General features: G+C 46.9%; 1 protein-coding gene across 1 annotated transcript in view; it reads left to right on the forward strand.

Annotated features, from left to right (window-relative positions):
* The first annotated feature begins 1,458 nt into the window (after positions 1-1,458).
* The window catches only part of UNK (unk zinc finger), a 42,414-nt gene continuing 31,303 nt past the window's right edge, over positions 1,459-12,569 (forward strand). The window contains exon 1 of the mRNA XM_054394103.1: positions 1,459-1,565. Within this exon, the coding sequence (XP_054250078.1) occupies positions 1,468-1,565 (98 nt within the window). The 5' untranslated portion in view covers positions 1,459-1,467. The remainder of the gene's footprint in view (positions 1,566-12,569) is intronic.

Consider the following 12,569-nt stretch of genomic DNA (forward strand, 5'->3'; position numbering starts at 1 on the left):
ATGTTTCCAGTGAAGTTTTTTTTTTCCCCTGCAGGCTCATTGCTGACAGTGAATTTGAGACAGGGGGGATCCAGGTGTAGATATGAACCGAAACACCTCCACAGGTACTAACTTATGAAAAGTTGTTCTACCTGACCCAGGCTGCAATTACAGTACTTCAGCCTCCCTTGGACACTTCTTAGATGATTAAGAAGGTATCAATGTCCTGTGACATATTCCTGCAAGCACAGGGGAATAAGCTATTACATCACTCCAGTAAAAGCCTGCCTGCAGTAGCTGCTGAATCAGTGTAAATGAGACTTGAAAAAGTTATTTCCCTCCCCAAAACAGCTGCATGGGCAGCAAGCAGACCCGGCCTGGAAGTTTATTATTAACAGCATTCACCCTGCACATGTTGGCAGAGTTAAAAAAAGGTGTTTGCCTTACAAATCCTCACTGCCCTCTACCACAGCTGGATGATCCCAGTGAGGGAAGAGGTCCTGTGTGGAGCCCAAGAGATCAAAGTCCTATTAAAAGAAACTCGTATCATTTCCTCCCTTGGGAGAGAAGTTAATTTATGGAGGAAGCTCTTCACGTGGGAATGCAGCTGCTTTCTTGGGCACGGTTCCTTCTGGGGGGTATTTTCTCCCCGAGGGAGGACAGGGAGCCCCCATGATCTTCTGATGACCCAGCAGCCAGGGGCCTTTGGTGTCACCTATTCAGAGGTAGGATCTTGCAGCTTGCTGGCCCTTTGAGCTCTTCCTTGGGACTGCAGTGCTATTCCCAGACACTTCCTGCACGACGTTGTCCCGTGGGTGGGGAAGGCCATGGAGCAACGAGAGATGCCAGCACGAAAATAACCCTTTGGCTGGGACGCCATGCTCCCGCGTCCAGGCTCCATCCCTGAGGCAGGGGGAAGTGGGGGGAGGAAGGAAGTGAGGCTGCCTGCCACAAATAACTCCCCATCCTCTCACAGATATCCCAGCCGAGCCTCCCCCACCTCCTTTCCTGCCTGCCAGGAGGGGCTGGGATGAACAGAGCGGGCTGTCCACGGGGCTCGGTGCCGTCCCCGAGGCTCGGTGCCATCACTCCGCTCCTCAGGACCGTCCCCGCCAATGAGGTCTCTCAGAGGGAGCGATCGCGCCCCCGCCGCTGGGGGGCGCCCTGGCGCGCCGCCTACTCCCCCCCTCCCCCGCCCTCGCACTACAAATGCCGTCGCCCCCCGCGCAGCCGGAAGTACAGCTCGTACCGCCGCAGAGCGCTTCTGGGAGTTGTAGTCCCGCCGGCCGGAAGCCGCAGCCCGCCGCGTCCCGGGTTGGCGGAGCGCGCGCGCTCGGCGGGACTACAAGTCCCACCCCGCCCCGCGCACCGGGGCGGCAATGGCGGCGGCGGCGCCTGCGCGCGGCGCCCTCCGTGCGGACCGCGCAGAGTGAATAATAAAGGTCTCCTCGGCGGTAGCGGCGGCGGCGGGAGCGGAAGGGAAGAGGCATGTCCAAGGGCCCGGTGGCGAGCGGCCCCGCCGCGGCCGGGCCGGCGAGCGCCGCCAGCGCGCTGCAGGCGCAGCCCGAGAAGCCGCAGCACTACACGTACGTAGCGAGAGCTCCCCGCCGCCGCCGCCCGCCCGCGCGCCAACACGCGCCTGACGTCAGCGGGCAGCGTGCGGCACGCGCGCACGGAGACCCGCCGCCCAGCCCCGCTCAGCACCGGCTGGAACCGGCCCCAGCCGGCGCGGGCCGGCGGGTCCCGCCTGCGGGGGGGTTGGGGGGGAGGGGAGGGGGGAGATGAAAAGGGGGGCGGGGGATGAGCGACTCTTTTCCCCCCCCCCCCGACATCGCGGGTCGCGCCGACCGTGATGCACCGGGGCGGCGGGGCACCGGCGCCCTACGGCCTGCTCGGGCTGGGTCTGTGTGTTCGTGAGGCGGGGGCCTGGCCCTTGGGGCGGGTCGGCCGTCCATCGCAGCCCCGGCCCCTGAGAAGTGGTGGCGGAGTGGCTGTCACCCATCTGCCCTAGCCCTTTGCATGCCATCAGACCGGGGTGGTGGTCCCTTCCCTCTGTCCCCCCGCGGGTGTCACCTCAGCGATGGAAGCGGCTGCTTTGTGGTGTTGGGCTTCTCGTGTCATCCTGCCCCAGGTTGTCACCCCGGTCCTGCGTCTCCTGAGGAGCCCGGGGGGGGGCTGTTAGGGCACCTGTGGAAGGAGGCGTCATGAGGCGCTGTGCCGTGTGACAGTCCCCTAGGACTGCGACCTGCTGGCCTGTGCGTTGCGCTGGTGGCATGAGAGTGGGTGTCAGGACAAGTGACTTGGAGAAGTTGCCCAGAGGGGAGCTACAGCAGTGTTTTACACCTATGTGAGAGAAGTATTCCCCCCCAAGGAAACAATATGTGAGAAAGCGCTTGTCCCGTTCCCACCTTTTCTTCCACTGCTGGGTGCAGTTCCCTAGTGAAGAAAACGCAGCTGGTGTGTGCCACCTCTTGCTTTGTGTCATCTATGTCACTGGTGATGGTGCCTCAGTCGAGGCTTATTGCTAGAATTTATCATCCCTAAGCAACATAGTGTTTCACAGTGTCGTCCCAAGTGACCTCCTGGTTGCTGTGTCCATATGAGCTGGAGCTTGTGCTCTGTGACCTGTGATAAGTTGGTTGTGTTGGAAGTTCTGGTGATGGTACTCAATTCTCCTTGTGTGGCTCAGATGGACTGAGAGCAAGCTTCGGCTTTGTGAGGACGGGCTAGCAATGGACATGTAATGGATGGAAAGAGGTCGCACATGCCCTGTCTGCCTTAAAAAAGTTTGGGGCTGCTCTCGTGAATAAAATGTGTGGCACTGAACTGTCTGCCCTTATCATTTTAGGGTGTTGTCTGCATACAGAAAAAATATGGTACAAATTGCCCGTATCTCTGGCTTGGGTTGATGCCCCCACCCACAGTGAGAAGGGCAGGTTCAGAGTGTGGTCTGTATTCTTTAGCTTCTGTTTCGTAAAGTTGCTGATGGACTTCACACCCTGCCTTCAGACTGCAATACACAGAATAAAAAGAGCTGTAGGAAATCCAGAAATGGATCCATGCAGCCTATGTACCTGCTGCAGGGACCACAGGCTATTTGGCAGCCTCTTCCTCCAGGTTCAAAATGCCAGGTCTATGGGCAGAATGAGGGCTTCTAGGGTGTGTGTCCCTTGGGAAGGTCCTGTTGTGATCCCCAGGGAACTGGCAAGTCGCAGCCCTAGCCATTACTTTACTATTTCTGGTGGTGTCTACAGTTACAAGTTTGACAGCTTTATGGGAGGAGCTGTCATGAAGGTGGCTGCTAGGACTGATGCTGTAGTGGTAAAAGAGGGTACAGGTGGATTTACAGAGGGAGGTGTGGTGACACCAGCCATGGGCAAGCAACTGGTCAAATGTGAGAGAGGGAAAAGCCCAAGTGGCAAGAAGATGAGGTGGAGAGAGTGTAAGCATGCTAGGTAGAACAAGATGAAGGTGGTAACATGGCTTAAGTATGGCCATGGAAACAAGGATATCAAAGATTAAGGATGAAAGAGTAGAAAGAAGGCTCAAGAAATGGGAGGAGGGGAAGGAATATCAGGATGCGGTAGCTGAAAAGAACAGGGGAGGAAAATGGGACAGTGTGGAACAAAGGTGATGGTGCAATTAGCTTCTTTCCAGAGGGCAAAACATGTCTTTTCAGATGGATACTAAAAATACCTCAGTGAAAACAGTTGCAGAGAGAAGCTGAATAACCATAAGCGAAGGGTGGGCTTGGGGACTGTCAAGCGCTGACAGCGGGATCTGAGCCATACTTTGGAAGTCTTGGATTTGTGCACCAGGTCACGTCATGCTGTAAACCTCCTCCTGATAACATATGGGAACTTATTTGGTGGCCGTTCATGTGAACAAGTTGTGTGTTGTAAAAATGTAAATATTGTCTGCCTTTTTTTTCCCCCCTTCCCTTAAATATAGTTTGTTTCCATAAAATGACATGAAGGTTACAAGTTGTAAACTCGAGGAAGCTTAATTATCTGCATACTTTGCTGTTCCCTGGGGACAAACAATCTGGTGCTGGGGATCTCTGCCTCAGAAAGTTTTGGTTGTGTTTGTTAGGAAATGTTCCAGTTTGTGTATTAGCATCGATTTCTAAACTCTTGCAATTGTTTGCATGGGATTTTTAGGTGCTTTGCTGTTCTAGATCCTGTCAGGAAGCCTTTATGTTGGTTCTAGTTGTACAGCAAAAGAAAACGTGAAACCAAATGGAACTAGTGATGCTATCTCACACCTTTGCTAGTGGAAGCAGAGCCTAAAAACCCACTTGGTGTCCTTGGTGGCAGTTGTAGCATGCAGCTAGATACTCCTGGAACCCAAATAATTCAGGTGTACACCAGACTTTGCTGTCTAATTGTAAATGGTGTGTTCTCATCTGGGGATGTGGCATTCTGTGTGTAGAATTCATGTGAGGAATGAAATACTCAGTGACTGCTGTTGTGTTCTCTCCGGGTCGCTGGACGAGAGATGTCTGTGGGTGGCTGTTCCTGGTGGTCCCACAGCTCCTGCAGCAGGATGAGGTCAGCTTATTCCTTGTAACAGAGGGGTGAGATGGGCTTGTGCTTGGGCTGCCTGCAGGCTGGTGTGGCTTTGATCTGCTTTGGGTGATGTGCTGTGCAGGGGTTAGCTGATTGCACATAGTGAGAAGTGGATTTGGTGTGGGTATGCTCTGTCAAACCTTATATTGACTTTGCACTCTTTCTTAGCTCTAGCTGGCACAGTTATTTCTGTGTCTGTCTGTCTTGAACGTGTTCTCTACAACTGTGGGTAGAGGCTGAGCTCAAAGAAACTGAAAGCAGTCACTTGGAGTTGTAGGTACCGAGCACTAAGGTGTAGTTGAGTGTTGGTACTGTCAGTCAGTCTGTCTGTCCATTCAGTTCTTGCAGCTGCCTTTGGTTTTCAGTCAGACTGGAGTCTTCAGTTGTGATTTGTAGAGGTGGTATCTGCTGCCTGGGTGTTTATTGATCTGGCAGGAGTTAGGTAAGTGAAAGTGGAGCAGTTCTTTGTTTGCTGTGCAGTCATCTGGAAGCCAGACAGTTTACTAACACTGCAGGAAAGGAGAAAATGTTTGGGTGAAGATAAATTAACGTATTTAATAAAACAAATAAAGAGTGTCTTCATTCTAGCCTATTCAAACTACACACACTCAAAAGCAATTCTGAAAATGCTCTGATTTAGGTGATCAGCTCTTTGGGACACAGGGACGTTTGGGCATAACCCAGCTCATCACTACTCAAGATCATTCTCTTGAGTGTTCCCATCTTAAATACCAGCAGCCATCCTGTAAATTAACATCAGGTTTTTGTGTCCCTACAGGCTGTGCCCTCACTTGAGTTCTGGGGCAAGGTGCCTGTGAGCACATCCTGTCCTCTTTTGCACCACAGCAAGATAAGCTTTGCCGTTACATCTTTACAGTGTAAAAGTCAAAACCCCTTGTCTTCCCTTTTGCACGAGGGGAGGAATTGTGGGAAATTCCTGAAGGATTAGTACCCTGTAAGTAATCTTAGAACTGTATCCACAGGGTTGATCGTGCTGTCATGTTAGTGACTGCTGGCTTACACTCACTCAAGCTTTACTTTTGCACCCATTTTGATGCCAGCCATTTAGAAGTGGAAACACCAGTGCACTTGAGTGAAGGACATTTTAAGTAGGGATGGAAATCAGGTTGGTGCAAGGCTTTGCTCAAATCCAAGATGTCTTTGTGTGGTTTCGAGTAGAGCCTTCTCTGGTGGTTGCTCAGCCCTAAATGAGAGCTGTGATTAGGGCAGCAATGGAAATAGGGGTGAAGAAGAAATAAAACCAGCAAGATCACAGGTGGACTTGGGTTTCAGTGAAAAGTGTACATGCACTGCCTTATTTATCTCAAAATCTTAGGTTGCTCCAAACCATTGGCACACAAAAACACACCTCGAAGTGTTTGTAGTGGCAGGCAGTAATTCTTATCTTCTTATCAGTGGACAGTGTCTTATCAGTGGCAGCATGAACACAGCATGTCTGATCTCCAGTGTGCAGACGGGCTGTGGAAAGAAAACCAAAACCCAGATGTGTGTAGCTAGCACATTGTAGAGCTGTTGGTTTTTTGGTAGGTGGCTTGCTCTTCTAGAACCCTTAGCTTTTACTTCTGATGTGCTTGTATTGGGTGGTCCTCACAGCCTAGCAAATATCTTTAGGCTTCTGAAATAGATTTTAGGAACCTTTTGTGTTCTTTTTAAACCATCACAACTCTTGAAACACCCAACTGTTGCCCTAATTTTGTTTTGGTTTTACTGGTGGCAACCCTGATACAGACTTAGGGAAAAATAGAAACTTAGCACTGTTGTTAAAACATGAGAAAACCCAAACAAAATCCCCCCACAAACAACCCACGAGACAAACAATGATTTAAAAAAAAAACCAAAAACAAAAAAACAAGCCACCAAACCCATGCATTTTTGGTTTCAGGTTTGGTAATAGCCTTGGGACGTAGGTAGGAAAGCACAGACCAAGTCAGTGCTTCTAAACCAGGGACTTACCAGTGGGCTGCTACATCATTACCTGTAAATATCATCTTCTCAGGGCAGTAGAAGTTGGTTATTATTGCTGTTTTTTTAAGCCTATCTGAGCTGCACTGAATACAAGCCCACCACAAACTGTTATTAGGAAGTGTGAATAGTTACAGGAAGTTGGAAATAAAAAGTACTGGAGTGTGAACAGGAAGAGCTGCCTTCACAGCATGTGCCTGCCACCAACTACATGCACTGAAAAATAACTCTGGATTTTATGTTTGTTTTTTTTTGCTTTGTTTTGTTTTTCAAAGGATAAGCAGTGAAAGCTTGGTGGGAGGTCATTTGGGCCTGATGCTTGCTGGTTCTGTGCAGAGCTGCACTGTCCTGATGATTAATGCACGTGTTGAGGCAATAAGGGATTTCTGCCTTGTGTGGAAGTGGGGCTGGAGCTGTGGTTTGCTTGCTTACTTAATGTGCTTTTGGATATCAAAAGTGACAGGGAATTCACGTACAGGTAACTGCTCTGCAGGTGGCACAGAAACATTCAGCAGAGTGAAAAGCTTCATGTGCAGCTTTGACACTTTTCAGGATTAGTTTTGGTGTTTCAAAAATCCAAAACTTTGTGAAAAGGAGAGGGATTCAGTTGTGCAGAATTGTTCCAGCTTGGAAAACGATTTTTTCAGTTTTTTGGTTTAAAAAAAGAGAAGTACAATGTTAGTGTTCTATATTGCTTCTGTTAGCATAAAGGATAATTGTGTTGTAGCATGGGAAACAGAATTTAAATGAATAATTCTTATAGAAGACCTCAGAGCTTAGACTTTCCCATCATATCATTTTCTACATTTGATAGGTTCGTGTGTTGTCGAATATTGTTTATATTGTGCGGCTTTATTTCGAGGAAAATACTTCTGGAATTCAGTGTTTTATTTTCTTTAGATCTGCTATTTCCACCAGAATAAGGTTTTCCTGACTTCTGTGAGCAGCTGACCAACCTTCTTGCTCCAAAGGGTCTGCCCAGTGTCCTCTGAAAGCTTACAACCTTTCTGCCTGGCTGTTTGGTGGACCTTTCTCCCCCCCCATGACGCTGTGGCAGAAGGGCATGTGTCAGTGTATCACTCAATCACATTTATTGTGTGCCATGTTAGCACGAGCTAACTGTCACTGGTAGACTGTATTAATACATCAGGCTGTGAACTGGGGCAGCTGGAGAGCAGGCACACACACATTCCCTCTGTTCACCCTCTTCTAAGGAGCTGTAATTTCTGAGCAAGGAGCAAAATAAAGAGCTGGGGAAATAATGTCTTAAATTGCTGTGTTGAGGTTTGTGCTTGTCAGGCCCCTGAGAGTTTATTTTCAGAGGATGTTGAGGCGATGTTTTGTTCCTTCTGTTAAATTTTTTGCTTTTAAAAAAGCTTCATAAATCTTTTTCTGGAAGCACAAGAGATGGTGCTGGAAGAGATGGTGAGAAATTACCTGGTCCATCGATCATTTACACCTAAAATGTCTCTTAAGAATTTTTTTGTCTAACTGTTACTGCTTTTGGTGAAATCATGGACTAAGAAGTTCCTAAAGGACTTCTTAGTCCGTGATTTCACCAAAATCTGGTTTATAATTGAGAGATGTCCCTGCCTGTGGCAGGGCAGTCGGAGTAGATGATCTCCAAGGTCCCTTACAGCCTAAGCCATTCTATGATAAGGACAATGCTCACAGAGGTTTTATATCTTACAAAGACTTTATAAAGCTTATGTCACTTTTTAAAGTGACATTCAGCCCATCACTTGCAAATCAGGTACAGAGTTGCTACTGAAAAGCTGTGCCTGATGCATGCCCAGAGCCAGCCACCAATTCCCCCAGTGCCCTAAACTAACGAACAGTGCCATGCCAGCAGGCTGTAGAGCAAGTGCCATTTCTTAGCTGCCTTTCTTTCCTCTGCTTTATTGAGAAATAGTTTGTCTTTTGCATCAGGGCAATCAAAAATACAAAGCCCCACCAGAAGGGTACCCAGGGAAATGCTGAAGGCTTGCACTTTCTCCAGCTCCACCTATTGATGGCAGCCAATTTAGGTGCTCGTGATAATTTCCTCAGAAGTCTCTGTCTTGGGTGTTTTGATCAGGGCTTGATGCAGTTAGTACCAGTTTGAATTTTGAAATATCAGTTGGAATGTGTGTTCCCTTAAAACAAATACCAACCATTTCTTCTCTCCTTAGCTTTGTCGCAGGCTGTCTTCTGACTGTAGTATTCATTCGGGTTTGGAAGGTTATTGTTGCAACAGTAACAAGTTGTAGGTTTTCTTTGAAGGAAATATTGAAGTGCTGAAGTGCAGTGATGGCAATGAAAGTGCTGGCTCACCAAGATGCTCTATACTGGCCTGATTCTTAACTCTTAAAAATCAGAGAGGTTTAATTGAGTATAGTTGGCAGAACAGGAATTTATACTGGGGTGGTGAGAAAATCAGACAAAAAAATGGTCAGAAAAGAAAATTCTTAGGCTGTCCCTAGCTATCTGATTGTCAGGAATTGCAAATCTATTTTAGCAGAACGTATTGTCTTGTTAAGAATGATGGCAGTGTTAATTACAGCTAAGAAATTAAGGTCAGGTTGCTTTTTATCACTGTATGCTTAGAATATCTTTAGATTAATAAGCAGTCATGCACATGTGGAAAGGGAAATAGTCTTTTGAAACTATACCTGATGGATATCTTAAAAAAAAATCTGAAATAATTAGTGTCAATACTGTTTTACTTTTTAGCCTTCATCTTCAGCACATCACCACAGTTCAGAAAGAAGCTGTCCATACCCAATACTCTGAGGTGATTTTTCTTCTCTAATTTTCAACAGGCTGTGAGCTTTCATTAATAGCACTTGAATGTTGCCATCACAGCAGAAAGAAACCCAACAGATGCCTCAGGGCAATTGTGCAGCTTTACAGCTACATTAAAAAATAAAAATATTGTTTGCACATTTAAAGTATCTCAAGAGTGCCACCAGATTAATTCATGTATTGATTAGTCAAAGTGGAAAAGAGGAAGCTGTGGCATAGCCTGGGCTTTGCCTGCTTTGTGCTTGGTGGAGAGCTGTTCTGCATCCCCCTGTTACCATTCCTGTTTGAAGCCCAGTTTGGCATGGGGCTGTGTAATGGTGCTTGTGTGTGTAGGACTTTATTCCAAGGTGTGCCTGCCTTATGGAGTGTCAGAAGGGTCTGTACTGAGCTGTAGCAGACAGAGCTGAAGTCTGATCTGAATGCTGAATGGAAAAGAAAATGGATTGAATGGCTAACATTGATTGTTCCAAATCAAACAGTAAGAGTTGGCTTTTATCTTTGTGCTGGCACATAGGTTATGTGATGCAGGTTCATGCTTGTTAGATAATCACCGAGTTTTGTTTCAACCTCACAACAGAAAATGTCTGTTCACAAATGCGAGCCTTCTCCAAAAAGCCTGCTGCAAATCTGGTTGGCATTTACCCTGAGAAGAAGCAGATGCCATTTCATTTTCAAATGTAGACTGGTCTGGATGACAGCACCATGGAGCCATCCTTTCTTGTGGAGTTTAGGTTTTCTGGTTTTGATCCAGTGAAAGTACAGACCTTCAAACAGTTCATGTACCGTTGTGGGTAGGGGGCTGCAATTGATCTGCAAGCGGTTTGTTAATCAGGCAGGGTCTTGCTGTTGTCAGGAGAAGGAAGGCTACCATGCTCTCTATCTAAAGCACCTTTGGGAGACAAGATGTTGAAGGCTGTCTGCCTAAAAGTGCTCATAAAAACCTCTAAGTGAAACCCTGGTCTATGCAATGGTTTGTATGGAAATAATATTTTTCTGAATTGGCCTTTCTGAATTCTTGCATGTGGGATGTTTTGTTTTAGGGAACTAGCAGAGTGAGTAACACCAGTTTTACAACAGCCCAGCCCTGTTCCCAGCCTTCCTTAGTATTTCTACAGTTCCTGGCCCTGGGTAGTCTTTGTTAGTGACTGAATGTATAATGAGAGGAGTACAGCGTGGAAAAGCTTTACTGGAAGCAGGAACTTTAAATTTTACAAGACATCAGTGTATTATGCAGACCTTGATTCATTGTAGTCTCAAGCAGCAACCCTAATGCCTGTTAATTCCATTTGAACTCCACCTTTCTGCATCTTCCATGTCTCTGGGGCCACAAACACAAAGATGAAGAAACATCATCTGTCCTTTTTAGTTAACAAGAATGGAGAAGCATCATCTGTCCCTTTTAGCTAACGTGAGATCAAAAGTGTGTATCTGGTTGTAAGCTGCAGAAATGACCTTAACAAATGAGGCTGGGATGGATGTTCTTGTGAAGTCATTAGTACTAAGTTATTTATCTGCTCATATTTAAGCACATGTTGAGGTATTGTGCTGACAATTACACCAGGTATAAACCTTCCACAACTACAGCTGTCTGGATGCTGTAAGCTCCAGTATTTTCATTGCAACAATTTGACTCAACTCACAGGTTATTGAAAAATAACGATTCCACCACCATCCTGTTTTCACAGACTCAGCACTTATAGAGGTGCTGTAGGGAAGGAGTCATGGCAGCTAAATAGTTTGTTGAGCAGACACCAACCTGCAGAGTGATGAAGGCTGTCTCAGTTGAGGGTGATCTGTGTTTGAAACCAGGGAGGTGTTCTTGAGGCACAGCTGTGGTGTCTGCATGAACCAGTCAGTGTCAAATTGAAAATGGGTCATTTAAACTTGGGGGAAAAAAATTTGGCGTGAGCTGTCTGAATGCTGAGCTAATTTTGAGGTTGTGTCAGACAATACGTATTCATGGCCAACTAATTTGTGGGGAAAAAAAGAGCTAAAACTCAAGGAAATGTAAATGTCAGCTGGAGGCTTTGTGCAGAGTTTTGGATCTCGTTGAGTGGCTTTTAGGGAAACCATCTCAAAATGTTGTGCAGTTAAATGTTTGTCCATGTCTGTACTTGGATTGTTTCAATTAAAAAGGTGAAAACTCTGTGTACACAAACACTTGTGTTTAAAATGGGCTTTGTTGGTGTGGTTGGTCATATGCATTTCATGGTCCACTGACACAACAAGTTTGTGCTTTTTAAGGAGAGCACAGTGCCAGAAAAGCTACTCAGATGGGTTTAGTTCTTGGGTTGGAGGAACGCAGCTTGCTGTGTGCCAAGCCTAAGGGATGTGTGGCTTGAGGGAAATCCAAACAAGCACCTCTCTCCCCTAACACCCGCAGGCTGTAACACAATTGGAACTTGGTGGTAGTGGAACTTGTGCCTTGGCCACTCAGAATTGTGAGAAATGTTCCTCTTGTTAACTCCCAAGTTGAAAGCCTCATTTTTCTTTCTTCCTCAAGACAGAGTGTTGGTGAGCTACTAAGCTACATTGTGGTATTTCTCTCAAAACAAAGCCATTTTTGCTATAGCTGTGGAAACCAAGCAATGTTTTGCCTGAAACTGCTGCAAGGCTGTCTTCTCTTGATGAGCTGGCACTGTGCTGAAGTGTCTCTCTTTAGTTTTCCTTAGTTTCTCAGTGTAGACAAGACACAACTGTTTGTGTCTGACATTTTGCTTTTAACTGATGAAAAATGTCCCAATCGTTTCTGATAGTTGTTATTTTTAGCATGAGTTTTTGCAGCCACTCAGTTAAAGTTCTTATCTGTAGAGTGTTGGTAGGAGAGAGTTGTTTCCTCGTGGCTGATTGAATTAGTTGCATTGTTGTCCACCCCATGATCTCCTTTGTAATCCAGAAATAGAGTTCCAGTAGCCCTGAGGTTACTGTTGAATATGGCTGTGGTACTTGGTGTGTTCTCCTTGCTTTTCTGTGATCTAGCAGATTGTATTTTAGCCTCTGCAGTACACACTGTCCTTTAGCATATGGGCTCCACAAGTCAAGAGAGAGAGGGAACTGCTGGAGAGAGTCCAGTGGAGGCTCTGAAGGCGCTGAGAGCCTGGAACATCTCTGAGAGGAGGAAAGTCTGAGAGACCTGAGGCTGTCTAGCCTGGAGAACAGCCTGAGAGGAGGTGTCATCAGTGTTTGGTGAGAGCTAAAGGGTGGGGGGCAAGAGGCTGGGCCAGACTTTTTCAGTGGATCCCAGCAACAGAACAA

Source organism: Indicator indicator, chromosome 29 (genome assembly GCF_027791375.1).
Source record: "Indicator indicator isolate 239-I01 chromosome 29, UM_Iind_1.1, whole genome shotgun sequence".
In the NCBI taxonomy this organism is placed as follows: domain Eukaryota; kingdom Metazoa; phylum Chordata; class Aves; order Piciformes; family Indicatoridae; genus Indicator; species Indicator indicator.